We start from the raw sequence: 27669 nt of genomic DNA on the forward strand, positions 1-27669 counted from the left end.
ATCAAGATTTCTTATCACCGTCGTCGCCATTCTGTACGACCCTTTACAGGTCAAGCGTCCGCGCACCTCATGACACAACGCTCCGTCACAAGTCACGGCTAGCACTCGACTACTCACGAAATTTTTTGAGACATCCCAGCTAAAACCCCACGCGGTCGCGTGAAAAGCAAATATTCATACGCGGCCTCACCTAGCGCAGCGAATGGAAACGCGGGAAAATGACATCACCGAACCGACCACGCCTACGGCCAATGAGCGAAAAAGGCGGAAGAACAACGCATCGCAGGAAGAAGGGAAAACATGGCCGCCAAAAACTCAGAAAAGACGCCATTAAAGTAGAAAATCCAAAAATTGGAACACATGAAATAAAAACGCGAATCTATGAAAATTTATGTGATTACTATATCACAGAGTGCTAATAAGTACAAAACTGCAGCACTCGGCTGGAATTGACTGAGCTGGCGGTGTATTTCATGTATAAACCGAGCAGACGTTTTTTTTTAAGCCTTAGATTCAGTATTTCAGGAGAAACTACTACTTCATTTCAAAGATTCCAGAACTTTTCGATTCGTGGCACCTTTTGAAGAATTTTTATATTCTCATCTGTTCATCTTTTTTTTATGAATATATATATCCATACCATGGACACTTCGCTCACCCACTTTGGGAACTCCTGACTCATTTAATTGTAAAATCTTCAAGCTCACTTTGTTTTCTTTTTCAGACGATGTGTCCGAAAAACGTAATAGTCTCTCGTACGTCATGATCAATCCCAGCTGTGACCTTGTACTGGAAGAAGGAGACCTCGTGTAAGTGAAAAACACATCGATCATTTCTCACATTCTCTTTAAAATGTTAATCAATAGTTTTACCAGATATTCATACTTAGTCAAAAAAAATATTGATTATATTTGGATGAAACAATCATCAAAATCTGTAAAAAGGGCAAATACCTTGATTTTGTTTCGACAGGGCAACTTGCAGATCTCTTGAGAGCATATTGTTGTTCAGATTTGTACTGCTGGACTTTTAACAAAAATCAATTTCTCACTGTAGCCTTACATTCGACATTTTTTTTTTTTTTTTTACTTTCCCACAGCAGCAATAAAGAAAAATAATAGCTTAGAGAAGTGGAGTTCAACAAAACCTTTTTTCTTAATTATAGATTTTGATTGAAAAATTAGTCAATATTTAACATTGGGAAAACACGGTAAAGTGTCATTTTTTTAAAGTTGGACATTTTTAGTATTAATGCCTTCAATTTTAGTGAAAATTTCAGATTGTGTTTGCAGTGTACTGCAAACACTATAATAAGAAAAAGTGAAAGTTTCTTTTAATCCGATTTGTTTGTCCCCGAATAGAGAACGAAGTTTAAGGTCGTAAATATATGGGGTTTACTAAATATACAGGGTGATCAGCGAATAAACACTGGTTTCAAAATTAAATATCTCTACAACGAAGATCGATAAAATTATGCGGTACATTGTACGTTTAATATAGAAACTAAAAATCGTGCGCAAAAGTTGAGAAAATTTAGTTTTGAAAATCGTCAACAGATGGCGCTTTACTGACATTGACCTATCTATAATCTTTAAAATGTGCTTCGAAGTATAAAGCGATCAATTCGACTGTTGGATAGTGAAAAGAGGATGGCGTAGAAAGCGAAATAATGTATTCCATTAAAGAACGTATGTTTTTGGTACTGGAATTCCATCGATTACAACAGTCCTACAGCAACACGTCGCAACCGATTCAATGTTCTACTGAACATTGCGTTAAACTTTTGGAACAATTTGTCAGCAATCAACTAGCATTGGAGGATTGACCAGATATCGACTGGGTTTACTGACACAGGAATAGATTGACCTCAATATTCTCTCGATCTGACTCCTTGTGACTTCTTTCTGTGGGGGCATTGAAAGACAAGTGTTTGTGGAAACAATTCCGCTAGTCTCTTGAATCGTTGATTGGTATTGCATGTGATTCCATTTCCGTTGAGACATTGCAAGACGTCGTGTCAAATTTCATTGTTCGTTTACGGCACGTTACTGCTTCGAACGTTGAACACTTTGAAAAAATTGTATTCTGATCGCAAAGACTGCTTCACTTTATTGCTTTTTTTTTTTTCTTTTTCCAGACTCCTCTCAGAGGAAGAGTTTTCAGCGCAGAGCGCCATCTGTTAAAGATTTTTGTAACTACATTTTCGAAGCAATGGATGACCCATACCATTTTTTTAAAATAGTTACTATTTGAAACTAGGTACATGCTTAGCATGAATGATTTGGTGGTTCATTTTTGGCTTAAGGACAAAGGTTAATTGGAAATGCTATTTCGTGTTTTTTTTTTTTTTTTTGCCTTGTTAGTGTCCGGATATCTGCTAAAGCAGTGAATGGCCCTACGAAATAAGTATAGGATAAATACTCACCATAGTATAAGTACTCATTCGAAGTTTTAGTTTTCATCCGTTCAGAAATTGAAAAAATGCATATAATTTAAAAACATTTTCGAAAACTATGACTAAAATTTAAAATCCAGAAAACTAAGCATTAGAAAAAATAAGGAAAGTGTATGACAGATTACAAAACCCGCTGGGTTAGCCTCAGTGCAATGTTGGAGAACTTCTGTAAGCTTAAGGGATACACTCAAAACTTAAAAAATGCACAGTATTTTTCTCCAAAGAAAGCAATGTAAAACCTATTTGGCACGACTCTAAACGAGGCGACAGAAATTTAGATGAAACACAGGATGACTCGCATGAGCATGATAATGCAGTAAGTTAAGCTAAGTTTTTGAATGTATCTTTCACTGAGAGGTAAGATTAGCGAAGTTATCTAAAAACCTTTACTGAGACTACGACTTGGTGAAACCAAGCAGCACTCACCCTTTGCTGTAATGAATTAAATGCACTAATACAATGACAAACGTCAATGAAGCCACAAAGGTATTTTCAATGCAAGTTGATTTGGATACAGCAAAGCACATATCAATAGACATCGTTTATGTCCGAAATTCGCAGTTCTTGAGCATAAACCAAGTATAAGAAAAAAAAGCTACTTCAGAAGGTGATGAAGTTAATAGTGATCTTTTTCTAAAGGTCTACAGTTATTTTAATCTCAGAAAAACCAACTGCAGTGGAGCCACAGCACGCGTTTTTATCAAGCGTATTATTTTTTAAGCAAAAATTCTTTCTCATTCTACAGAAGCATTGACGTTTTTAGGGCACACACTTTTGCGCACTAAACAGTAATTACTGATTGGATTCTGACTTGGTAATGCTCTACAATTGGTGTCCGGACTCTAAAAAAACTACTAATTCACAAGTACCAAAAGCAGTCCTTCCTAAAAAGCACAACTTTTTCTATTTTTAGAAAAATAAAGTAAATCCAGTGGGATCCCGGGATTGGAAACCCTAGTATCAACAGCCAAATGTACTTTAAGCTCCCAAAATTTCTGGTCTCAAATGTGATGAAATTTTCTGAAACCATAACCAAAACATGGCAATTAATCTCACAAAGCTGATCCACCAATTTGGAGCACTATTTTTTGGATATCATTGTTTCTCAAGATTTGGATCTCGGAAGATGAAAATTTGCATAGGTTATAAGGCATCTCTACACCTCTAGAGAATGAGACCTCTTGAAAAACTCCTGATGTAGAATCCTTCTATGTCAACTGATCTGATTTTTTCAAACTGTCCCAGTTCAATCATCTTTGAAGTGAATGAAATTTCATACAAATGTAGAGATATCTTTAAAACTAAACTATGTTAACTGTCGACTTCCCAGATCCAAATCCTGAGGATATGAAATCTCAAAAAAGTAGCGCTCTAGAATGGCGGATCAACTTTGTGAGATGAATTGCCATGTTTTGGTTAAGGTAGCAGAAAAATTTAATCACATTAGAAAACAGAAATTTTGGGAGCTTGAAGTACATTTGGCTTTGATGCATGCTAGTATTTCTGTGAGTTTGAGAGCATTAGATTGTGTAGAAAGCATGTAAACTCGTGAAAAGGCGCGCTTCTCTACTGAAATAATCGTTTTTCAGACCGTTAAATTAAGAAAGCTGATTTAATCCCATGGTTTACTGACATGGGAACTACACAATGTAGAGTGTAATTACAGCTCTTGCTCAAAGTTATTGACTCTGGTCTTTTAGAGTAATTGACTTAAAATGACTTAAAACTATGATTATTTTTGTTTCAAATTATCAATTTCGATACTGTAAAGTTGATTAGATGCCATGGTTTTTTATCATGGATCTAAAACTACACCACACGGACTGTAACTACAGCTGTGTCTTAAACTTTTTTTACAATTGGCGCACATGGCTATTAACCTTGAGACCTTTTTATTACCCAACTGCCCGTGTGCAACGCAAAGGAGGGTAATGTGTTAATAAGTCTATGTATGCTCCTATGTGGAACTGTAGAGGCTAAACGCCTTGGTCAATTTTTATGATTCTTACGTCAATCGCTTTGTCTTAACCGTGGGAGTGTCACTAAAAACAGGACAGTAATCAAAATTCACCATATCAACAACCAGTCGACATATTAGTGTTTTGTTGTACTTTAAACATTCCTCTACCTAACTCAAAAAACCGCTTAACGATTGAACATTTTTTAACAAAGTTACGACTGCTTAAAAATAGTACACAAAACAATTTTTTATGAGATATTCCTCCCAAACTCAGCTGTTAAGCTGCAAACAAAGCAGGCCTAAACAATTTCTGTATAATGAAAATAAGTATAAATATTGTTCTTGTAAGAAAACATGGTTAAATAAATAATGACAAATAAAAATACCGAAAAAGAGGTTTGAAAAGGTAAGTGCAAATTATACTTTAGTTGCATTTTATGCAAAATGAAATTTTCTCGATTTTCATACCTACAAAATACTCCATGCGACACAATTTTCGTTCAAAGTACTCGAAATTCAAAGTTTAGCCTCATGTTTTACCAAATAATAAAACTTGGTATGCTTTATAGAATCCAACTTCTGGAAGGTTTAAAAAACTAATAAAAATTACTAGCAGGAGAAATTTCAGGGAATTTTTGTCAAAGTATTTTTAAAAAATTCTTAATTTAATTTTTAAGGAATTTACTAATTGATACCAATTTTTCTTCGTGATGATTTTTTACGTAAAAAAATTAAAAAAATAAGCAAAAATGTAAAAGTTTAAGTCGCGTGAAGCATTTTAAATTTTTCAAAAAGATATTTATTTTTTTTTTAATTTTAAAATAAGTTGGAGCTGGTTTTTCTTTTTTTAGTGTGGTATTATATGTATTAATGCTTAAATACATATGCACAAGAAATTTTAAGTATCTAGTGTGAAAAATAAAAAAAAGTAACTTAACGTGCACCGTCCTCTTAACTGTTTTTCTGGTAAGACTGTCATTTCAGGGGAATGAAGAAACAAAAAAGCGGTCAACTATGAACCAGACTAATAATAAGAGTAGACCGAGCTTTCTCACTCTTGCTGATGAAGAAAATTGGTTCACACACACATATCATGTGACTGGTGTGGATGCTTGGCGAAAACTTTCGCAGCATGGTTGCTTGATGTCAACATTATCTATAGTTTGGTACTAGACATGTATTTTAAGACAGAATCTATTTTCATTATTTTTTTTTTCTTTTCAACAGTGCAGAGATTGAACTCTTTTTCTTCTACTTATGAATTATTTTGACATTAGCAATTAGTTTTAGATAACAGTTTTCAGTAACTTTTATTTCATTTGGAGCTGATCATTTTAAGTGTAATGTTATGTGTTGACTAAAAGTTTTCGCTGCAAACAAGTTGAATTGTATATTATGGTGAAAATTACTGCCTGTACTACATTTCTTGCAATAGTGAAATAAATTAGGAGATACTACGTTTCTAACGAATGCTGAAGGACTTTAGAATTTCAAAAAGTTGGTGTCTACGTAAGTTGTCTGCCATAAGCTATACTAGATAGTAGCCAATTTAGAAATGCCACTGTAATAAACTAAACACAGAATTATTTTCCCGCTTTACATTCTTAATAAATTACTCTTAATTTCAATATGATAGAAATGAGTTGTCTTCTCAAAACGAGTTTGTTATTACAAACTATCTCAATAACGTCAAAGCATTATTAAACGGATGTCACCACAAATTAAGTGGGATCAAATTTGACAATCCCAGAAATTTTAAAATTTCAACACAGAAATACGAATTACTTAAAGACAGTATGTGTACATGAAAGATAAAACTAAAAATCAAGATTGGTTTTCAGTTTAAAAAGGGGATCTTTCAAATTGGAGGTAAAGTCGCCGATATTAAGACTAACTTGAATAACACTTAAAAACCTTTTCAAAATACATTTCATTTCACTGAGGTTGAAAATATTTCCAGAAGCTAAGTAAAATAGCGTATAAAATGTATCCCTAAGTGTTTCGCTGATATAACTTAATATTTAATAGAAATAGTTATAAATTTCATAGCGAAACATGGCTTGAAAAAGAAAAATTGCAAGAAATGAAATAAAATGTAATATTAATAATACTGCACTTGTGAAATGTTACAGCTAATCCTTTTACATATTTTTCTTTGCAAGGAAATGCACAGCAATAGTGGACCATTTTTCTTTTGGTGTTATTAATAAGAAAATAAACTTAGCGTTTGGCAAACATGATTTCTTTAGGTATGGAAGACGTTGTTTGATACGATCAACACCCGCCGTTGCTAGGATACACACCAGTCACATGGTTTGGTTTGGGAGCAGCAAAAGGGTTGCCATAGCTCCGTCTACTCTTATTATTATGGGTCTATGCTATAGAGTAAAGAAATATACATAGAGAGGTCCCGTCTATAGTAAAAAAGAGATGAAATTGAAGCCGAAATTATGGGATACAGCGGTGCAATTATGGGCGGGGTTATGAAAGCAACCAAATAAAGTAGCTTGCAGATTGGTTTACATTTTAATTTATGTTGTAATGCACTTTCGAAAACGTGTTTCATAAACTTGCAAAATATCTAAATTTAAATTTACTACCAATTGAGATTCAATGATGGAATGTTTGGAATCAAGATGTATCATAAAATACTTAGCAAGAAGCTAAGGATCTTGGGATACGGCGGTGCAACTTTCGGCTTCAATTTCTTAGCATAGCGGGGCCTCTCTTTGTAATTTCTTTACTTTATGGTCTAAAGTAAACTATGCTATGAACGCTATCTACTGGAGGTTAGGGTTCATCCACTGCAGTTGGGGGTTAAAATTTCAACTATCAAAATATCAGCAAACAGGCAATGGCTTCTTACAAATGTAGAAGCCATTTTCACCCGTCATGCTTTGACGGGCTGTTTTCTAGTTTTAAATAATCACATGCAATTATTGTTTTTCTTTAGGTATGTAATTAGACCAAGCCCAATATGGAGCAAGAAAGTATTCTTGACAAGAGGTTCCATTCGAATAAAATCTCCAACCAAACTCAAACGTCAGCCAAAAACAGCTCAAGACGAAAGCCTTCCTGGTTTGGCAGCTGATCAAGACTTTGATAGAACTGGAGGGGAAAAAGAAAGTGGGACAATTGTATGACTGCTTATATAATTATTTATAAATCCACAAAAGACAATTTATTGAGCTGAATGAGAAAAGGTGATATTTTTCGAAGCCGATGGCAGGATATCAATGACAACATTTTCAAAGTATTTTGATCTATTTTAGAGATTCTATTATTGAGAATCAGCCAGAGTTGAGATCAAATGTTAGTCAGATTTGAAATCTGAAGAATAATTGTAAACGGAAGTTAAAAGTGGGCAAAATTGGAGAGTAATGCTGCACTAAAGTGAAAATCATATCTTTTTCTATGCAGCTGGTAACAAAAATCAGTAATTGTGATTTGCAAACATTTCACACAAAAATTTTAAATCTGCTTCAAGACTTGAGCATGAACGCGTACTTAAATGTGTCAAAGTCAACATTTAGCTTTTACGCTTGTCCTGCGAGGCGCTTAGTGTGATATGGGTTGAGACATGCCTAAGTCTGGATGTGGGTTTAAAATAGAGATTATGATGTTTTGCCAATTAATAAGTCATTTGAGAAGGAAGTATGAAAATAAAACATTCATAAACTGTGAAAATTAACATTGGACAAGTTCCTTTAACATGACAATGTAAAATCTTTGAGCAATAGAAAACTAAAGTGTTGAAAAAGTTTGAATGTTATGAAACTGTTTTTAAGAATCAGACAGGCTTTAACAGATGAAATTTTTGGTTTTGCTGAAACTTCGGAATATGTTCATGTTAAATTAAAAGAGATGTTCCCAATGAAGTTTTTCAATTAAAAAAAAGGGGGAGATTTGGGGACTACTTGGATGGAAAAAAGGTCTTACAGTGGCTTGGAGTGACCTCAATAAAAACCTGGCCATGTCAAATCTTACTGTACTGTGTACAGAAATATTGTACATTGTTGGACTGTCAGTCAACAACACTTTATTTTTATTATTTGGGTACTTCTAAAAAGCATATATTCACTAAAACATGTGTCTTTGGGTTTCACTGTAGGCTCTAAAATATTTTTGCAGCAAATATTAGTTGGAAGGTTTTCTCTCATGAAAGTTTTTATGCCCTTTGTGCCAATAGTTCAATTTTAAGCAATCATGTGCATTTAGTAGACTTGAACAAATATTCTGAACATTTTAGCAAAAACAAAGCTTGCCTGTTTTTTGTTAAACATTTCAAAAATAGACAAAGCTTTGATATTTTTAACTTTGCAAATAATACAGAATTTCTATCTAACACAAAAACAATTTTATAAAATATAATTACTGCATTAATTAAAAAAAAATTAAATTATTCATTTCAAATATATTGCAAATATTTTAAGACAGAACCTTAAACGTTTCAGTGATAGAAAAATATTATTTCCATTCTAAAGTTTTACTAATAATGCGTGCCTTTTAAACGTGACCGGAATCAATAATTGTGTTATCAGTTTAAAGAAGAGATTAAATTTAAAAACTTATTTTGGGAAAAAAAATAGAAATTTATCACATTTATTATTTATTTAAAAACCAATGTCTAAAATGGAATTGCTAACATTATCGACTTTTTTAGTCACTTGTGCGCTAAGATAGAACTATAAATAGTAAAAGTAGAAAATAAAAAACCTTTCTATTTTGGTCAACTTTTTAGTATGAAATTCATTAAAGTAAGCTATTTTTCAGTATGAAAAAACAAACAAAAAAGCACAAAGTAAGAAAATAAACTTCCTCTTCATATGATTTATTTTAAAGTTTTGACAACTTTTAACACTGATTTTGTTGGGAGTATTTTAAATTATTTGCGTTAAGAAAAAAAACTACGAATAATATAAGATTTCTTTCATTTTCCCCAAGAAAGCAGTTTTTGAACTTATTCCCTTCTTCAAATTGACAACTCAATTAAATGAAAATGGTGAACAATTTTGGTATTTTTTCATTGGAAAACTAGCTGTATCATTTATTTACAGACCTGCCAAACCTTCCGCATTTTGCCAAAGCTCTCCGCAGCTTAACCCTATCTTCGCCCATCCACTCGTAAGATACAATCCTCTGCACTCTCCTCTCTCACTTCAGAATAAATGTATGATACAAATTCAGTGGTATAAAAAGCAGACAGTGTTTAATTTCCTTCTGAAGCAATGACCTCAAGGCAGGAGCAAGCCTCTCAGTGACGTAGCAGGCACTTAAATCAAATCTTTGTTTTTCAAAATAAATTTTTGAAATTGATAGTGACTAATAAATGAAGTATTTATTTTGATACAAACCAGAAGCTTATTTTAAGTAAGCAAGAAAAAGGGTGCTTATATTTAATCAAAACTCATAGGTTCTTTAAATTACTTTAGTATTAAGCGTGGATCCTCAGAATGATTTTGACCCTTCTTCAACTCCCCCTAAGCGACCAACTATTACAAAAAGCTGCGTTTTTATGACATATTTCAAAAACTTCAGCTAAGAGCCCAAAAATTGCATTTTGTTACATTTATAATAAGCCCATGTTTTACTTGAAACTGAATCGGCCTTTTAATGGTAGTAAGTAATGTATAAATTTCCTCTTAATTTTTACTAGCATACTATTATCATTGTGCAATAGTGTTACATAAAATCTTCTACATTTTTACCATAGGGTGGCGACAGGAACTGTGAAAAAACTTCCGACTTTTCTGATTTCCCTAATTAAATTCACTGATTTACGTTACCAATGATAATTGTTTCCTTTCTTTGCCCAACTTGAAAATCATCGCATATTAAACAAAATGCAGTGTTTCATTTAAGCTGTTAATTAAAAATATATTTTAAAAATATGCTCCTTATTTTAGTAAAAATAGTATATTAAATTATCTACAGGATATATTATAGGAAGAGTAATCAGTTAGCATAAGAATTCGAAAAAATTATTTAAACCACTCAAATACATATCTGATCAAGATAAAACTAAAAAGTTTACATGGAAATAATTTTGAACTAAATTTTTAAGCAGTATAATTATTGGGGCAATAATTATACAGGATTAAGAATAAAAAGTGACAGTGAAAGTACATATGTAATAGACACATTTAAAACAAGTTGAAACCTTCTAACAACCATTCGTATTGAGCTATTCTCTCACGAACTTGAGGTTTTAATGAATGAATACAGCATTTTAAATATTAAAGAATAATAAAAAATATTTATGTACACAAGGTAACTCAATTTCAAATGATTTCATCATTTGTCCAAAAAAAAAATCTTAGGTTACTTTTGTAACATAATCATTGTTTCTCTGACATCAAGAATGTCGAGCGTACATTTATCAATAGTTCTAGCATTTGCAAATTGCTCAAAATAATCCAAACGGCCGTCGTCCATTTTGTTTGCTTACAAAGGGATGATGGGAAGGAAATCTAGTTTTAAGCCTTCGAAGTCCTGGTCACAAGCCGAGCTCTGGAAGTGGACATTCTGTGACAGAGTTGAACGCCAAACCGGAATGGAGAATAGAATAGCTTTTTAACTTCGAGGTTTTAGTCTCGGTCCGAGTTTTAACCGGAGTGGAGAATACCAGCGTAAGACATTAATGAGGGCTTCCTCTTTGACTGTAGGGGTGTTTATTTTACGCAGCATGGAATATGTGAAAAAAATTCAAGCTACATATAAAAAACAACTTTGCAAACACGGAAGCAATCATAGGAATTTTATCCTGTCGTTAATAAGTTAAAATTCAATATTTTGACGTTCAGGAAAAAAGATTCACAAATATATGGCAGGGTATAATCACACCTCATTCATTTTATATTTTTTTAAAGAGATAATTGGCGGGGGGGGGGGGGGGGCATGCATAGGGAATTCAGGTACTTAATTTTGCAAAGCAAAAAAAAAAAAAAAAATTTTTTCTTCATTTAATCAATTTTCCATTTTTTGAAATTCCCTGAATTCCCTGATCTGTCGCCAGCCTGTACCTAGTAATGAATTTTTTGTTAATCTTCTGCATTTTTGAAAAAAAGAGGTTGGCAGGTATGCATTTAGAACAAAAGGAAACAGTATTTATTCTTCAAGACATGTGATAATTAAACTTTTCAAAGCAGTTGATGGCTTGTGCACAGGAGTCTTTCAATTTTGTAATCAAATGCATGCTATTAAAGACCACAGAGAACAAATATCACATAAAAGTGTGGATACTTTTATATGACTATTCTGCAAAACAGGTAAAAAGATAGAAATATCCAACCTTCCCATTAAAAGAAAAATATTTTGAAATGCTCAAGAATATTTCAAACAATTTTCTTCTTTTCTAGCTTGTAGAAAATAAATATCTTTCAACTTTTTCTTATAAATACATCTACATATATATATATATATATATATACATAAATATATATATATTTGGTACTTGTTCTTGTAAATAGTCTTTCATGTTAAGTCCAGCACACATTTTCATTACTTATATGTACAAAAGTTGTAATGTAATGAGTAATAAATGCACTCCTTATACATAATGTATAAAATAAAAAATCATATTTAGTCAAACCAATTTTATTAATTACAGTTGAATTCTGTTAATACCAAACTTAAAAAATTCACGAATTGTTCGTATTAGCCGTTATTCATACAACCGTAAATAAATGATACTGTGAAAAAAACAAAGAAATTCTTACCTATGTTTAAAAAATATAACTACTAATACACACATTGTAATCTAACTATTAGCATGTTCAGAAAAAAAATCGCTCATTTCTTATAAATGAATGTTTTTGAAAAATATTGAATAAGGATGATGGCAATCGACAATCGCGGAATAGGTGGTAACTCACAATGCAAGATGAACAGTTTTATTTCCGAGTAAATTGAAATGTATACAGATAATGTGTGGGCGTTATTTTCTATGAGAAATATTTAATATTTTTTTCTACTTACACAATAGGACTTCTACTACCTAACAAAATGATGAATAATTTCTAAAAATACAGTTTCAGTGTTCAACATTGAACATTTTAAGTAAAGAGGTCATAAATTTTTGTTCGTCTTAGCAGAGACTTTCAATTTAATGTACGCATTATAAGGGAAATGTTTAGTGTAATTAGATAGCAAACCTTATTAAACAAATAAAATGTTCATTTTAGCCATGATTTCGTATTAAACGTAATCGTATTAAGAGAGTTCAACTGTAGTTCATTTCTCCATATGAAATAGCTTTAAACCTCTCAACTAATATTACCATAAACAGCAACTTTCATAGATATTTTCTCAGGAGAAAATTAAAATATACATTTTCATACAAACCCAAATTAAGTATGGCTAAAAAACGTAGTAACAAAATCTAAAAATGTTCCTCAACATTTTAGTTAGAAAGCTAGTTTTATTCATTTCTCATAAAATCTACCTAACTTTATTCGTATTCCCATTTGGTAAGCCAAAAAAATATACTTTCTTTGCTTCTTAAAAGCTGTAATATAAGCAAAAATATTTAACCTTTTCACACTACTAAATGCTTCAACATAGATAAAATACTACTCAATAATTAAATAAGGATAACATGCATCTATTTTATCTTGTAGCAGGCAATTAATTCTTAATTCCTTTATGCAAATGTAAGATTCATCATTAATGTTTTGAACGGTTTCAGCTTATATGAGTTTATATTACGAGCAGAGATCAAAATTTTAATCTGTTAAAATATGTCTCTGGCAGCATAAGTTTGAAAGATTTTTCATTTCATCAATGGCAAAGATGTTTTTCGATTGAAACCATGAATAGTTTCCAAACATTTTAAGAACTGAAAGAATACATTTTGAGGACTTTTTTTTTATTGGGAAGGTGCAAGTAAGATAAAATGTAATGGTACATTAACACATGATTAACATCATTGTTTTATTGTCTGAAAGTGAACATTAATTCATGAAGCTGTTTGGGATATTAAAAACATCTGTTAATTTCAAACAAATTTTCGAAAAATATCAAAAAAAAAAAAAAAGTTATTTTTCATTTTTTTCAATGGTTCGGAATATAATGCACATTACCTTACTAAATAAAACTGAAACATGATTAACAGTCAACAAATTCAAGACTTAAACTTTTATGAAACATAAAAGTTTGCACCCTAAGATGAATTGTTTAAAAAAAAATTTAAATTGTAGGTTATAAAAAAAATAAATTTTATTTGTTAAGATTTCAATCAAGTTTAACAAACATTGAAAGAAAAAAATAACATTCCTCTAGTGCTTAAATATCAAAAGCATCAGGGGTATTAAAAGCAAAAAAAAAAAAAAAAAAAACTGGATTAATTTTACAATAGAATATAAATAAGAGTCAGTGGTAAAATATTAATTACCTGCATCATCATTCAAACATAATAAATTAAAGACCTCAAGAAAACTAGACTAAGATCTTTTTAGTTTTTAAAGGACAATAATGCGTTTTAAAAGCACCCTATATCTATTAAAAAATTTAAGACCTTGATACAAATTTGACTAAAAAAATAAGGCACTAAATAAGAATTAAAGGTCACAAGGTTCCCACTATTCTAGTAGATTAAAAGATAGGGCCTTTAAATGGCCTTTTTTGAGACTCATTTTAAAAATTATATGGGAGCACTTAATACCAGTGATGCAACAAGAAACTTTTCAAGGTAGAAAGAGTTCTGCTTATAAACAAATACAGAGAAACAGATGTAAACATCTGGAACTCTTTCACGTCCACTCTTTGAAACTTCGTGAAAGTGACCTGTGTCCTTATAACCAAATCATATGCTTCTTTGACAATGAGCAAGCATATAAATAGCAAAATTTTTTGTTAAATCTACGATGTTCCAATATCAGTTTATTAGGTTGTATTTTTTTTAGCAAATGTCTTTGCCGTTTATTAAAGGTCCAAGGGTTTGTAAAATCCTAAAAAATAAAAAATAGGGTCTGCTCAACTTTTAGGACTTGTGACTAAATATTGCATTTAAAGAGGCCCCTACAAACTATACTTAAAAACGGGGGGGGGGGGGGGCTTTTGAGGGCCTGTGGGAACCCTGGGTCATCATCTCTGGAAACTTCTATTGCAAAATTGTGCTCCTTAAAAATTCAAAATGAAATATTTTATTTTAATGCTTGAAAAGTATAATTGATAAATAATTAGGTCTATAATTAATTCAGCAGAATTTTATTTAAAATGTACATTTTTAATAACCATTATGAAAAAAGGGGGGAGGGGGAATGATTGTAAACAAATTTATTTGCCTTGCAGAATAAAAATCTTTAAAAACGAAATGCTTATTCAAAGTGATGAACTAAAGCATAAAAAATACCAATTTTTGTAAGAAAAAAAAATTATGTTTATATTGAAAGTTTCTCTATGTCTACATTGATTTATTATATTAATTCTTGTATAGTGAATACAAGGACACATTCAAATTGAAGCTGTCATTAGTTTTTACAAAGGGAATAAATTTTCTATAGCTTAACTATTGTTTGTGAAGTGTAAATAAATTATTTGTTCATTGTAATCAGATCATTACCAATGTATATACATCAGTGTAAAAGCTCCTTTGAAATACTGACTGTGATGAATACATTTCCTGAATAAATTTTCTATTTCTACCAAAAGTAGCAGTTTCATTTCTTCAATTTAGGGAAAGTGGGGTGTCCTGAAGGACTTCTGCTTCAACATCAGAGGAAAGTAAGAGATTGTATTGCACTCAAATAGATATATATTTACATACATGTGCAGCAGATATGCAGACACACAAATATAATATGTATGCGCCATATCAACCCAAAAGTAACCAAACATTTTGAATTTTTGAAAAAAAAAAAAAAAAAAAAATTCTATAGCTGGTAAAAAATATACCTGAACTCTCTTTTCAGCAAAAAATAAATAACATTCACTTTTAGAGAGCAATAACAAACTAAACATTTCATTAAAAAAATTTTGTAAAAAGCTGAATTTTTCTCAAAATAGTTTACTGGTGTTTACACATTTTTGAAAAAAAAAAACCCACACTTTTACCACGACATAAACGTGCTTTTTTTTGTTTCAACTTACACTTAGAACATGCACAGAGCTTTCCTTCAAATTTACTGAAATTTTATCACAGAAGATTAACATACTGAAATTCGAAATAAAGCCGTCGTTAAATAGAGAAAGGTCGTTAAACAGAGAAAGGTCATTAAACAGAGAGCCAACTGTATTGTGAAAAAGCTGAAAGATCTAATGAGTAGTATTCAATGCTTCTCGAAAAGGATATGAATGGTAAGGGATGTTTCACAAAAATGCAGTTTTTATCACAAATCACACGATAGCTACCACTGACTCACTGCAAACAAGTGTTACAAATTTGAAAATTCCCTGTGACGCATCTTTTTTCTAAAAACCACTAAAATACAACTAACTAGATCAATCTTTCTAAATTTTGGCAAGATTGAACTAGTGCATCATCTATCAGAATTATAAAAGGAAAAACTATTTTATAGAATAATTGCACCAAAAGTGCTGTATTATTAGCTGAAATATGAGTATAATGTATTTCAAAAGAAGAAAAAGGACATTGATGGTATTAAGTTTTATTAAACTACTAGTGGCACCCGCACGGCTTTGCCTGTAGTAGAAAATTAAAAGGTCATTTGGTCGCCTGTATATTAACAAATAATTGATGATGAATTTCTCGCCAATTGGCTATGTTAAATGGCTCGCCCATGTTATGGTTCCACGTTATGATGATTTTGTAATTTACTATTCCATGCTGTGATCATTTGCTCGGAAAATTTCTTAAAATTGGCATCGAAAAAGAACAAAATCGAATTTTCGAAAAATCGCTTCGAGGTGCACACTCCCATGCTAGAAACTAACTTTGTGCCAAATTTCATGAAAATCGGCCGAACGGTCTAGGCGCGTCACAGAGATCCTGACAGAGATACTTTCTGCTCTATTATTAGTAATAAAGAGGCTCCCATGACAAAAACCTTCTGCCGCAGTGTATCTGCAGGCAAATATCGATCCTTTTAAATGCTCATATTTTATCTAAGATACATGGCTTCATTTTCATTTTTCAGTACAATGTTTCTTTAGTATGTTATATTTCCTGCCAGTTAATAAAAATTTGGTGAACTTTAAGCCAATAACATGCAGGAAAAAAATTGAAATTTAGAAAGATATTCCTTTATGATTATGTATGTTTTTTTTTATTAAATGTATCTAAACTAATTTCACATAGCATTTAAACTAAGAGATGAAAATTGCAGTTTACTCTTTTTTTTTATCATATATGAGGGTCAAAAACCTTTTTTTCTTCTAATTGTAGTTTCCATTGAAAGCACACTTGATTAAATTTTTGTAGGAAAACATTGGCTGTATTTCATACGGGAGCAGTTTGTTGCTTTTCCTGTAGAAATTTGTGTAATTTTAAAAATGTCCGATTACTTATGCTATTTAGTACACAAAAACCTAATTCATAAAAATTAAAGAGCCCACAATTTCAAATATCCCACCCCCAATGTTATTTAACAATAGAATGTTAAAGATAGGCTTGGATAAAATACATGCCGCCTACATTATACAGAACAGAAAATGTATGTAAATTCTATCAAGAATTTAAATTTGGTTAACACTCAAAAAGGCATAAAAATTAAGTTATTCGTTTAAGAAATTTCATCTGGAAACTGATATCAATACATAAGTTATATTATGATTAAAAGCAAAAAATTTTTATTTACATTTCTTAAATAATAGTTACAAATATGAGAAATCTTCATTTCTTTAAATTTTCAAGTTTATTCATTGCTGGCCTTAAAGCTGACAGAGTAATTAATACAGCTTCCTAAAAAAAAATATTCAAAATTTAACTCCTGAAAAGGCATTTGAAGTTACATAATATCAATGATTTTACTTTTAGGATACTTCTTCAACAAAAGTTAATTGGTAATTCAATAACTCAAATTGCAGTAGAGCATCAACTGTACCAATACGTTCAACACAAAATAAAGATTGGTTAAGTGAATACTATGGGTGCAAGTTTGGTGATGTGTTCAAGACGGAAAACATTGAGCCCTCCTCCCCCCCCCCCCCACATCCCACCTACATGCGTACTTAAGAAAAAATTTGAATATAAATGTTATAGATTTTGACTATGGTAATTTTTTAATCTGTGTTTACTTTGTATTTTTCGCTTTTGATTTTCCCAACAACATGGACCTAGTTAAATTATAATATTTAAGTGTTTTGATATCGTAGTTCCAAAAAGCTAAAAACCACCAATAACGAAGGGGGGGGGGGGGGTTCTGGGGCTCTCTCCCAGAAATTTTTGTAAATTGAAGTAAAAAAAACACAATGATAGGCCATTTTGGTATGGTTCAGGGAAAGGAGAGGTTCAGGGATTTTCTTACATAGTCTTTTCAAACTGATAGTCCAAAATCACAATATTGGGCGATCTTCAAAAAATATTATAGACATAGGAAGGGGGCGAAGGCTGGCTCTCCCCAAAATTGAAGCTTTGAAAACAAAATTGTGTTTCCATCTTTCATAACATTTATACGCTTTTTTAATGCATTATCAAAGGGATGGAGTTCAAGAACTCTCCTTCGGCAATATTTCGAAATTGAAGTTCCAAAAACTCAATTTTAGACGATGTTGGATGATGTTAGGGATAAAAGCGTTCGCGGCTCCAAGCTATTAGTTTTTTGCTGATCCTAAACCTTTTTATTGCAGCAATAAAATCACTTGGGACAAAATATTTTTACTTTTAAAACATAAGTTCTGATCGGAAAGATTTTTTTTTTTTTTTTTTTTTGTCTTTTTTTTACGGAAAATGTGGGTTACTTGTAGCATAAGTATATGGACAAAGCACAAAAATTGTCTTGAGGTAAAAAAAGCTGGAAAATTCAGAGTTTTCTGAAGAAAAGTATAAAAGAGGACGAAACCCAAGAATGGTGAAGTTTCAGATTTTTTAGTTTCCATGATTACCAACAGTAAGGCAAAGTTACTTCTCGGGTGATAAAATCTATTGTTTGTTTGTTCGTTTTTAATTACTATTTTTTTTTTTGCATTTTACTTTATAGTATTTTATTTTGTTATTCAAAATTACTGTAGATCCTCAAGTAGTTTAAATCCCTTTTTACTGAATTCCAGCTTAATCAAGACATTTCTTTGAATTTTATGTTGCCTGTTTTTCTATTTCTGTGTAAAGAGTAAGACCTATTAAACTTTTTTGTAAGTTAATGAAAAGACTGTACATCCTATTCTGTTTTCTGTCCAACCGTTTGTAAAACCTGTTAATTTCTAAAAAATATACCTTGTTTATTCTAGATTTGTGACATGTTGGTTTGCAGAAAATAATTCACATGAAAGCCTTTTAGCTAGAGTAGTTTTCTCTGTACAATCTACAAATATTGAGAAAATCAGACGTGATAGGACTTAATCAAGTTAATTTGGGTTATTTATTGCCCAGTTAAACAGGGTTCGTACTCAATTTCAGAAATTAAATGAAGGAGTTTTGGAGGAGTTTTGAAGGAGTAAAATGAGGATTTGAAGGAGTATACTAATAGGCTGTCCTTAAATGTCGCATTTTTTTTCAACATCTTTGACCCCCTACCCCCTTTGTCACAAACTTCATCTTACTCCTCCTCTTGTCACCTGACATTTTTATAAACATATTGTTACAATAACTGTGTGATGTCACTTCTCGTCACCCTCTCTTCCTCTTGTCACAATTTCGTGAACCAGTCTCCCCCTCAAGGCATGACATCACTTGTGGATGACCCATTTTACAATATCATAACTGCCATTTGCTAAACAATTATGTTTTTAACACAATCACTTAATATTAGTACATTTATTTATGTATCTTTAAGTAATAATTAGAGAAACCGACTTTCACAGCTGAGAGTGTGGTGGAAGGAAAAATAGTCAAATCCCCATTTAAGCATGGTTTACTTCAATTTTGAAATGTCTTAGTCATCTAATAATATTTTCACCCCTTCATCACCTTTATACCTTTACCCTTGTGACAAAGTTAAGTTGTCGATCAAAGTTATTTTAAGTTACTGTCAGAGGAAGACTATGTAGTTTTGAACTAAAAAAGAAGGAGTTTTGAAGGAGTTCAAACCAAAATGAAGGAGTTTGAAGGGCCCTTCAAAAAATTTTCCCAAATGAAGGAGTATTGGAGGAGTTTTGAAGGAGCGTACGAACCCAGGTTAAAGATAAAAGTTAAATGTATTTATTTAAAATCTTTGAAGTATTTTTTTAATGCCGTTAAGAGTTAAGAAATACTAGTAAAGTTCAAAATTCAATTTTTATGTCCATTGTCTGTGGTAAAGAACAAATAAAAAAGAAATTTAAATTGTGAAAAATTTAAAAACCCAAGTGGGCTAAATAATGGATTTTTTTAATGGGTTTTTCAAAAAAAACCAATTGGGTCCAACCCGGCCAACCCTGGTTAAATTGCGTGGGTTAATTGTTTCCTTTCTCCCCCCCTCCTCCTATTTCCATTCTAGTGAGTGTTAGATTGATAGTCATTGGAACAGGGTCCAATTAAAATGGAGGCCCTCTGATGACTCTATAGCAAAATACAGTGGCTGATTTATAAGTGTTGGCTTGGTAGAATGCATTTTTGGCTCCTCAGATGCATCAGCACACGATAAATGATTTACTTAGATCACAGAACTAAGTAAATCATTTATCATGTGTATTTATGAATCTCCTTTGGGATCCCTCATAATTTTGACAGGGTAAATTCACTGCTGGCAGAATGAATAAAAATTCTCCTCCAAAGAAGTTTTTTTTTTTCCTATTAACAAATCATTACTTTTACACTATTAATTTTAAAAATACGTGTATTATTTGTATAGTTGTAATGCTATGCATAATTCTTCAAGTAATTTCGGGACCCTTAGAAAGATGAGGCCCCAGGCCCAGGCGGCCTGTGCGGTAATCAGGTCCTGAATTGGAATTTAGCGATTCTTCAAGTCTTGGAATATTTTCCCAGAAACATGTCAAAGATGCAGAAACAGTTATCCATCGGTGTTTCAAAAAAGCCTGAAATTTGCTTCCGACTCTTTCCAGAATTCCCATTCTCATTAAAATCTTTAGAATCCCCGAATAGTTCCCGTTTTACTTGGTATGTGGAAGCCCTTTGGTGTGACATAAACATTTCATTCTGTCAGCAATCACACTCAACCGGTGATTCAGATTCAACTGGAAGACAATTTAAGAGCGCACATAATTTTCATTTATGCATGTTAAGTTTGCAAAAAAAAAAAAAAAAATGCAAAAATGAGAAAAAAAAACGAAAGGATGATCAAAAATAGCAAGTGAGAAATAAAGACCAAAAGCGATCAATTTGAAAAATTAGCAAGACTAGTGATTAACTCTGCAATCTGCAATGCAGTGAGTTGGAAATAACAGAGATAATTAAAAAAAGTCAAACGGTGCGAGTCTAAAAGCCACTCCTCCAAAAGCACGTTGCAAACAAAACAAGCCCATGGTGGAAAATCGAGAGAATGTTGATGTAAATTCGTTGTTAAAACATTTTTCAAACACTCTATTTTTTTTCAGTAAAAACTGAAGGAAAGGCATTGAATTTCTTTCTGTCCGGACCTCCGTCTAGGAAACTTTGTCCAAGACAGAAATCCGTTCTGAGACGGAAGGTCTGCACCCATGGTGAATACTTGTCAGCCAATTCAAATTTTTATGGCAGTAAAAAAATATATATATCTTAGCTTTGGTATTCTGAAAGAAGGAAATTCTGGTGTTTTCCTTAATTGTTGGCTTTACTTAAAGTTCCTTTTAAACCTTCCCAAAGTATACCAATACCAGCAGACTTTGTATTACTTGAAAGATAGGTGATACAGCCATTCAGAACAATTGCATTCAAAAATGTGCAACTTCCTAAGTGGTGCCTTTTTACAACTGATAAAAGTTCCCACTTTAGTTTATAATTTGATAATCAATTTGGAAGAACAAGTTATTAAATTACATCACAACTTGTAAATTTCTTGAAGTAATGGAAAGCAGCAAATGTGGCTGCACCCTGCATCCAAGAGATGCAGTTTTTGAGTGGGATATACTTTCCAGAAGAGAAGCCGACTAAAACCTACACAATTTTCTTTTAAATTATCATTCTGCTTAGATACCTTACATGTATAGTGGTTTCAAATGTAACTAAAAATTTAATTTTTAGGATTCAAAATTGAAAATTTTCATGGTAGATCAATAAGTGATCAAAAGCTTGCAACTTCTGACTACACTATAAAGGTTTAAAGGAATCAAATACACTCATTTTGCATCAATCAAGTATTTACTCTCCACTGGGGGGAGGGAGGTACTTGCACAATCTTTTTCAGTGAAGGTGCACTTTAGTTACAGGAATACTAGTAGAGGGTCACATATAGGTCCATCATTTGGAGGGGCCCAAATTGGAGGACTAAGAATTTGTTTTTTTGAAAGCAGGAAAAAAAAGAAACAAAAAAAAAAAAAAAAAAAAACACTAAATGCACTAGTTGGTTGCATTTGGCCTGTGGACCACAGGTTGTACATTCCTACTCTCCACTTTATATATTCAACTTTTTCTTTACCTTAGTACACACTGGAAGGAAAAATTGTTGAAAAATTCTAGGAATGATTTGAAAGTCAATGCTTGTACTGTCAAATGTACATTTTTACATCTACAAAGAACAATTTATTTTATCCCGTCAGCCAACTTTTAAAAATTGATATCAATAAAACTTTTATGAAACCCCACTACTTTTATGAATAATTGATGCTCTACTGCAGCAACAAATATTTTTAAAAGTAAAGGCTACGTATTAAATAATGACATATTTGCTTCAATTGTTCTTGATAAAGAAGGTAAAGGCAATCAAGAGAATTGTCTATTAGTTGTTTTAATAGGATATTATTAGGAGTTTATTTCGTTTTGTGAGGATAACAAACATATGGCACTTAAAACTAACTTGAATTATTTTATGCTCAGTAAGGAACATTAAGAAGATCAAATGCGGGAGAAATAAGGCTGTGTGTGTAAGACCCATGCACTTACAAGAAAAAAAAAACAATTCTTATGACTACTTAAGAGCTCATGCTGAGTTTCGATAACACACATACAAAGATATACCGTTTATTTTCCAATCCAACCCTACCCCTGAATCTACTATCATAGTTTCACTCATTTAGTACACAAGAAATGAATACAATTGCTACACAAATTTTACTGGCAACATTCTAAAGCTCTATGGCAGCACTAATATTTGCAGATATGTTTGGTTAAAGTTGTGTTACTTATTTGGTGATACCATGCTTTGTTTTTTAAGTCGTTTTTCAATAAAACAAGCCATCTACCTCTTAACTTTCGTGGGCAGATATATACGCCTTGCTCAGACAATGTGTTAACTGTCCCGTCCTTACATTAAAGCACCGGGCGTACGCTGCTACCAGTAAAAATTTTCGCAAAGCTTCAGAATGCAATATTTTGTAATTTCTCTCTCTCTCTCTCCCCCCCCCCCCATTCTTGGTGAAAGTAAACTGCTTTTAGACAGCAAAGCTTACACTTATTTCTTTCCAAATACATTGCATAACTACATAGGTCTGTGTTAAAAAAAAAACTGTGGCACTGGGGAAGGAATCTTGTACTTTTCCCTTGGCAGGTAGGGGGTTAAACAAGGTTAAGATTCTATTGCATTTTAAAATATAATCTGTCAAATAAAAGAAGCTGTTAAAAAACAAACCATACAAGATGCCAAATAACAAAAAAAATACCCTTAATATTTCTTTCAAATACAGTGAAGCACTGTTTATACATTTAAGGAACTAATGAAAAAAGCATATAAATAAAAAAACATAATAGATATACATTAATGTGTATTGGACTCTGCTGGGACCAATTTAAAAAACATAATTGATAAAAATGTATAAAAGAGAAATTTATAAATGGTGCATCACTGTATATAAAAATCTGCTGCCACACTAAATGAAACATTAAAAGCACTGCTTAGCGGTAAAATAATCTGCCAAACAAACACAACTCATAAAAGAACATTAAAAGTTGCATTGAAATGTAAATTTAAAACATGAGCAAGCAGGCTGGGAACCTAAATTTTTTTGTTTCACCAAGGTAGAAAATAAACAACGTCTTAAGCATAAATTACTCCTAGCTTATATTTTAACCATACAATGTTTTTATTAAAAGCAAGAACCTCACCTCTGTTCTTATGGTTCTTGAACCTTGAAGTGGACAGGTATTTAAATAAAAATTGAATAAATTCTTAGGTTCATCAACATCCAGTGTTTCATCACTTTCAATACAAGCTTCCAAGCCTTTAAGTCCCCCAAATACTATCAAGAGATGTCTAGAAAAGAAAATTACAACGATCACCAAAAAAAAAAATTAAGTAACGGAATTATTTTGAGATAATTACTCTCAATAAAAGAACCAAAATTTTATCAAAAGAAGTTTCACCCAAGAGATTGGAAAACTTGTCATCCTGTACATAGCACTCGCCTGGAATGAGTCTCCCCAAGCCAAAAATCATTTTTTCAGCCTCATTTTTTATTATCAAAGTAATTAATTTAACACTAAAGTTTAGGCAATGCTTACATTTTAAAGTATGTTTTTGAAAACTAAATAGTAAGTGGTTTTTACCCCACTTTCAAACAAATAGCTCACTACAAAAGAGCAGCTAATCGACCAAATGGCAGAATCTTTCCAAAATTCTTATATTCAAAATTACATATAGGGTCATTCCATACAGATTCAACGGATGAGTGCGCTCGACCATTTTTTAGAGACGTACCGAGTAGCACTTTCGCCGAGTAGCCGAGTACCGAGTACTCGGCCTTTCACTACTCGGCCGAGTTACCAAGTACCAATTATGTTTTATGAAGAACCACCGACACACGTGATGAATTTTGAACTTATTGGAGTAGTAGTATAGACCTCCTTGTCCATATAATAGTTTTTAAAACGAAATTCCTGCTGAAATTTAATTTATGCATTATATAAACAATTTTGTTTGTGTCAAAAATTTTACAAAAAAATTATTTTTAAAATTAAAAATAAATAAATAAAAGGTATGATTAATCAAGTTGGAATTAAAACAAATTTATACCAATCAATTATAGTTTTAGTCCGCAAAACATAAATAATTTTAATACAACAAATGTGCAGGAACACTGCAGACCCCCCCATGTGTTTCTGCCCCCCCCCCCCCCGTTAAAAGGAACGTCTTTTTCAGTGCATAACATGTGAGCTAAAGAATGTTAAGACATTCGACAAAAAAATCCGACTTTTGTCGGATGCCTTTAAATCTACGAGCTCCCATGTTGTGCATTGAAAAAGGAATTCCTTGCAATGCCAAAACACATGTCTGCAGTGTTCCTGCACTGTGCTTTTAACGTTGTTTTATTTCCTTTTATTTTTTAAGCAAAGGTATTTTCATAATTTTTTATAATTAATTTTTGTTTGTAACAAAAATCCATTTCTAACATAAAATTTCCATATTTTCTATTCTTTTTTTTTTGCATAATTTTACATAAATAATTTTTATCAACTTTGGGGACATTAAAATAAAGATTTATTCCATTGAAGCATTACAAACTTCATTATTCTCAAAATTTAAAATTTGACTTATAAATTTTAATTGTAAATGTTTGCAAAATATAGTGTTTGCTCTTTTTTCTATAAATTTTAGTATCTGCCTTGGACAATATTCAATTTTTTGCAACTACTCGGTATTGGCCGAGTATCTGATCAGAATTTGGCCAAGTACCGAGTACTCGGCAAATTGGCCGAGTAGGCCGAGTACCGAGTAGTTACCGAGTACTCGGTACGTCTCTACCATTTTTAATTTTTTTGAAACTCATATCCCAAAAAGATGCATATGAATGATGTTTAAAACCACTTTTATTTTCTCTAACCTTAACCCTTGATTTTTTAGAGGTCATCAAAAGTCATTTTCGCAGACAAAAATGGGACTTTTAGACCTTTGCATTTTGGCCAAAATCTGTTTGAATTACATTTATGGCAGTTAATTTTACGCTTTGATGTTAAAGTGCATAAGATGATAGTCTTACATGCTGAGTTACGTGGCTGCAACTTAATAATTAAAATAATGGCAACAGGTTCAAGTTCAAAGTCAAATGTAAAATTTTTACTCATTTCAAAGGGTCATAACTCGTTTAGGGAATAAAAACACAAAGAGAAATATGGCAAAAACTAATCACTGGAGTCACACTAATGAGAAAATATAGCTGTAATTTTGTGTTTGTTTACCCTTTATAAATTACAGCCCCTCAAAGATCAGAAAATTGAGAAAAATGACATTTTTATACCCATGTAAAATAAAAGGGGATAGAATTAAAAATAAAATTTCTTGGCTAAGTGAATATTCCATTCAAGTACTATACATGTTATATTGTTTTATGTATTTGGCTTTTAAAAAAGATACAGGTTTTTGAAACTGAACAATTTTGATAGTTAATTCACACACCAAAACAGAAATAAAAAAAGTTTGAAAACTTCATTGCACTTTCTTAAATTACGTATAGTGTGCTCTATGTAATATATTATACTGGAAAATGATATTTTAAGTATAAAAATAATTATTTTAATTTGATAACTAAGGAATATTTGGACATAAATGAGCAGTTCATACATGATTGACAGCTTAAGTAGTTAATTTATAGACTATCTACACACACAAATTTTCAATACATACAAACATACGCTCTGTACATTAACTTATGTAACTTGCCTAAACACGTGCAAAAGCATTATCTACAGAGTTTAAAGGAAAAAAAGGTGCGTTTTTCATTTCTTGCTTCAGTGTACTTTTAAGAAAATGAAGTCCCACAGTAGTACTATAGTTCTGGTGGTGACACAGCATGTGGCGTACTGAAATACTTTACTCAAATACACAACAAAAATAGAAAGACTTTCTTAATTTATGTAATCACGAAACGGATGTCAACTTGAGAGCTGAATGGCATTTCTATGCAATATCACACAGTAACGGACATTGTAACAGAATCAGAAGAACCGTAAAAAGAATTGGTACTACTAAGACTAGCTTGCAAAGAACTACTAGAAATCACATTTTAATTCCTACAGAAATGCATACCTTCTGCATTTTTGCTACTAAACATAGCATGTATCCTTGTGAGCATTCAGTATAGCAGCTGAAAAAATGCTGCAAGAAAGGTTTGACTCTGCAAATAAAATTCCCAATACAACACTTAATATGTAAATATGGTGGCATAAAGCAGTGATTATCTCTGTAAAATTATTGTCCCCTAGCAATGGGTATGAAGAATAGTGTATTATTAAAAAGATTATCAAAAGAAAATGCCCATTATTGTCAAAAAATTTATTACACAGCTTGTGTTGATCACTAAATGTAGAACCTCTATCATTGTCTTGCTCCTAGTACATTTTCAAAGTATCAAATTATGAATGTGTCTTGGTAAAGCATTCCAAAACGCCATATACTTAAATCACCATTACAACTATAGGACTACAAGGTGAGTTCATTTTTTCAAAACTACACTCAAACAAGAAATAAAAATGCACTTTTTAAAATTTAAATTTTGTATATATAATGTTTAAGGTAATTTAGATATGTTAATGTGTATTAAAAATTTGTGGGTGTAGATAGTCTATAAATTAACTACTTAAGCTGTCAATCAAGTATGAACTACTCATTCATGTCCAAATATTTCTAAGTAATCAAATTAAAATAGATTTTTTATTCTTAAAATATGTTTTTCCAGTATAATATATTATATAGGTCATTTAAGAAAGTGCAACGAAGTTTTTTAATACTTTTTATTTCTGTTTTAGTGCGTAAATTAACTAGCAAAATTGTTCAATTTCAAAAACCTGTATCTTTTTTACAAACCAAATACACAAAACAATATATCTAACATGTACGGTACTTGATTGGAATACTCATTTTGCCAAGAAATTTTAATTTTAATTCCATCCCCTTTTGGTTTACATGGGTATGAAAATGTCCTTTTTCTCAATTTTCTGATCTTTGAGGGGCTGTAATTTATAAAGGGTAAACAAACACACAATTACAGCTATATTTTCTCATTAGTGTGACTCCAGTGATTAGTTTTTGCCATATTTCACTTTGTGTTTTTATCCCCTAAACGAGTTATGATCCTTTGAAATGAGTAAAAATTTTACATTTGACCTTGAACTTTAACCTGTTGCCATTATTTT

General features: G+C 31.7%; 2 protein-coding genes across 2 annotated transcripts in view; one reads left to right on the forward strand and one right to left on the reverse strand.

Moving 5' to 3' along the window:
• The window catches only part of LOC129220636 (potassium channel subfamily T member 1-like), a 173994-nt gene extending 166436 nt beyond the window's left edge, over nt 1-7558 (forward strand). The window contains exons 28-29 of the mRNA XM_054855066.1: nt 725-809; nt 7369-7558. Coding sequence (XP_054711041.1) covers nt 725-809; nt 7369-7558 — 275 coding nt within the window. The remainder of the gene's footprint in view (nt 1-724; nt 810-7368) is intronic.
• A 9588-nt stretch (nt 7559-17146) lies between these two features.
• Nucleotides 17147-27669, reverse strand: part of LOC129220344 (putative methyltransferase C9orf114) — a 64057-nt gene continuing 53534 nt past the window's right edge. Inside the window, exons 9-10 of the mRNA XM_054854750.1 lie at nt 23647-23794; nt 17147-17274 (exon numbers count right to left, since the gene is read on the reverse strand). Coding sequence (XP_054710725.1) covers nt 17206-17274; nt 23647-23794 — 217 coding nt within the window. The 3' untranslated portion in view covers nt 17147-17205. The remainder of the gene's footprint in view (nt 17275-23646; nt 23795-27669) is intronic.

This window comes from Uloborus diversus, chromosome 4, assembly GCF_026930045.1.
Source record: "Uloborus diversus isolate 005 chromosome 4, Udiv.v.3.1, whole genome shotgun sequence".
Classification (NCBI taxonomy): domain Eukaryota; kingdom Metazoa; phylum Arthropoda; class Arachnida; order Araneae; family Uloboridae; genus Uloborus; species Uloborus diversus.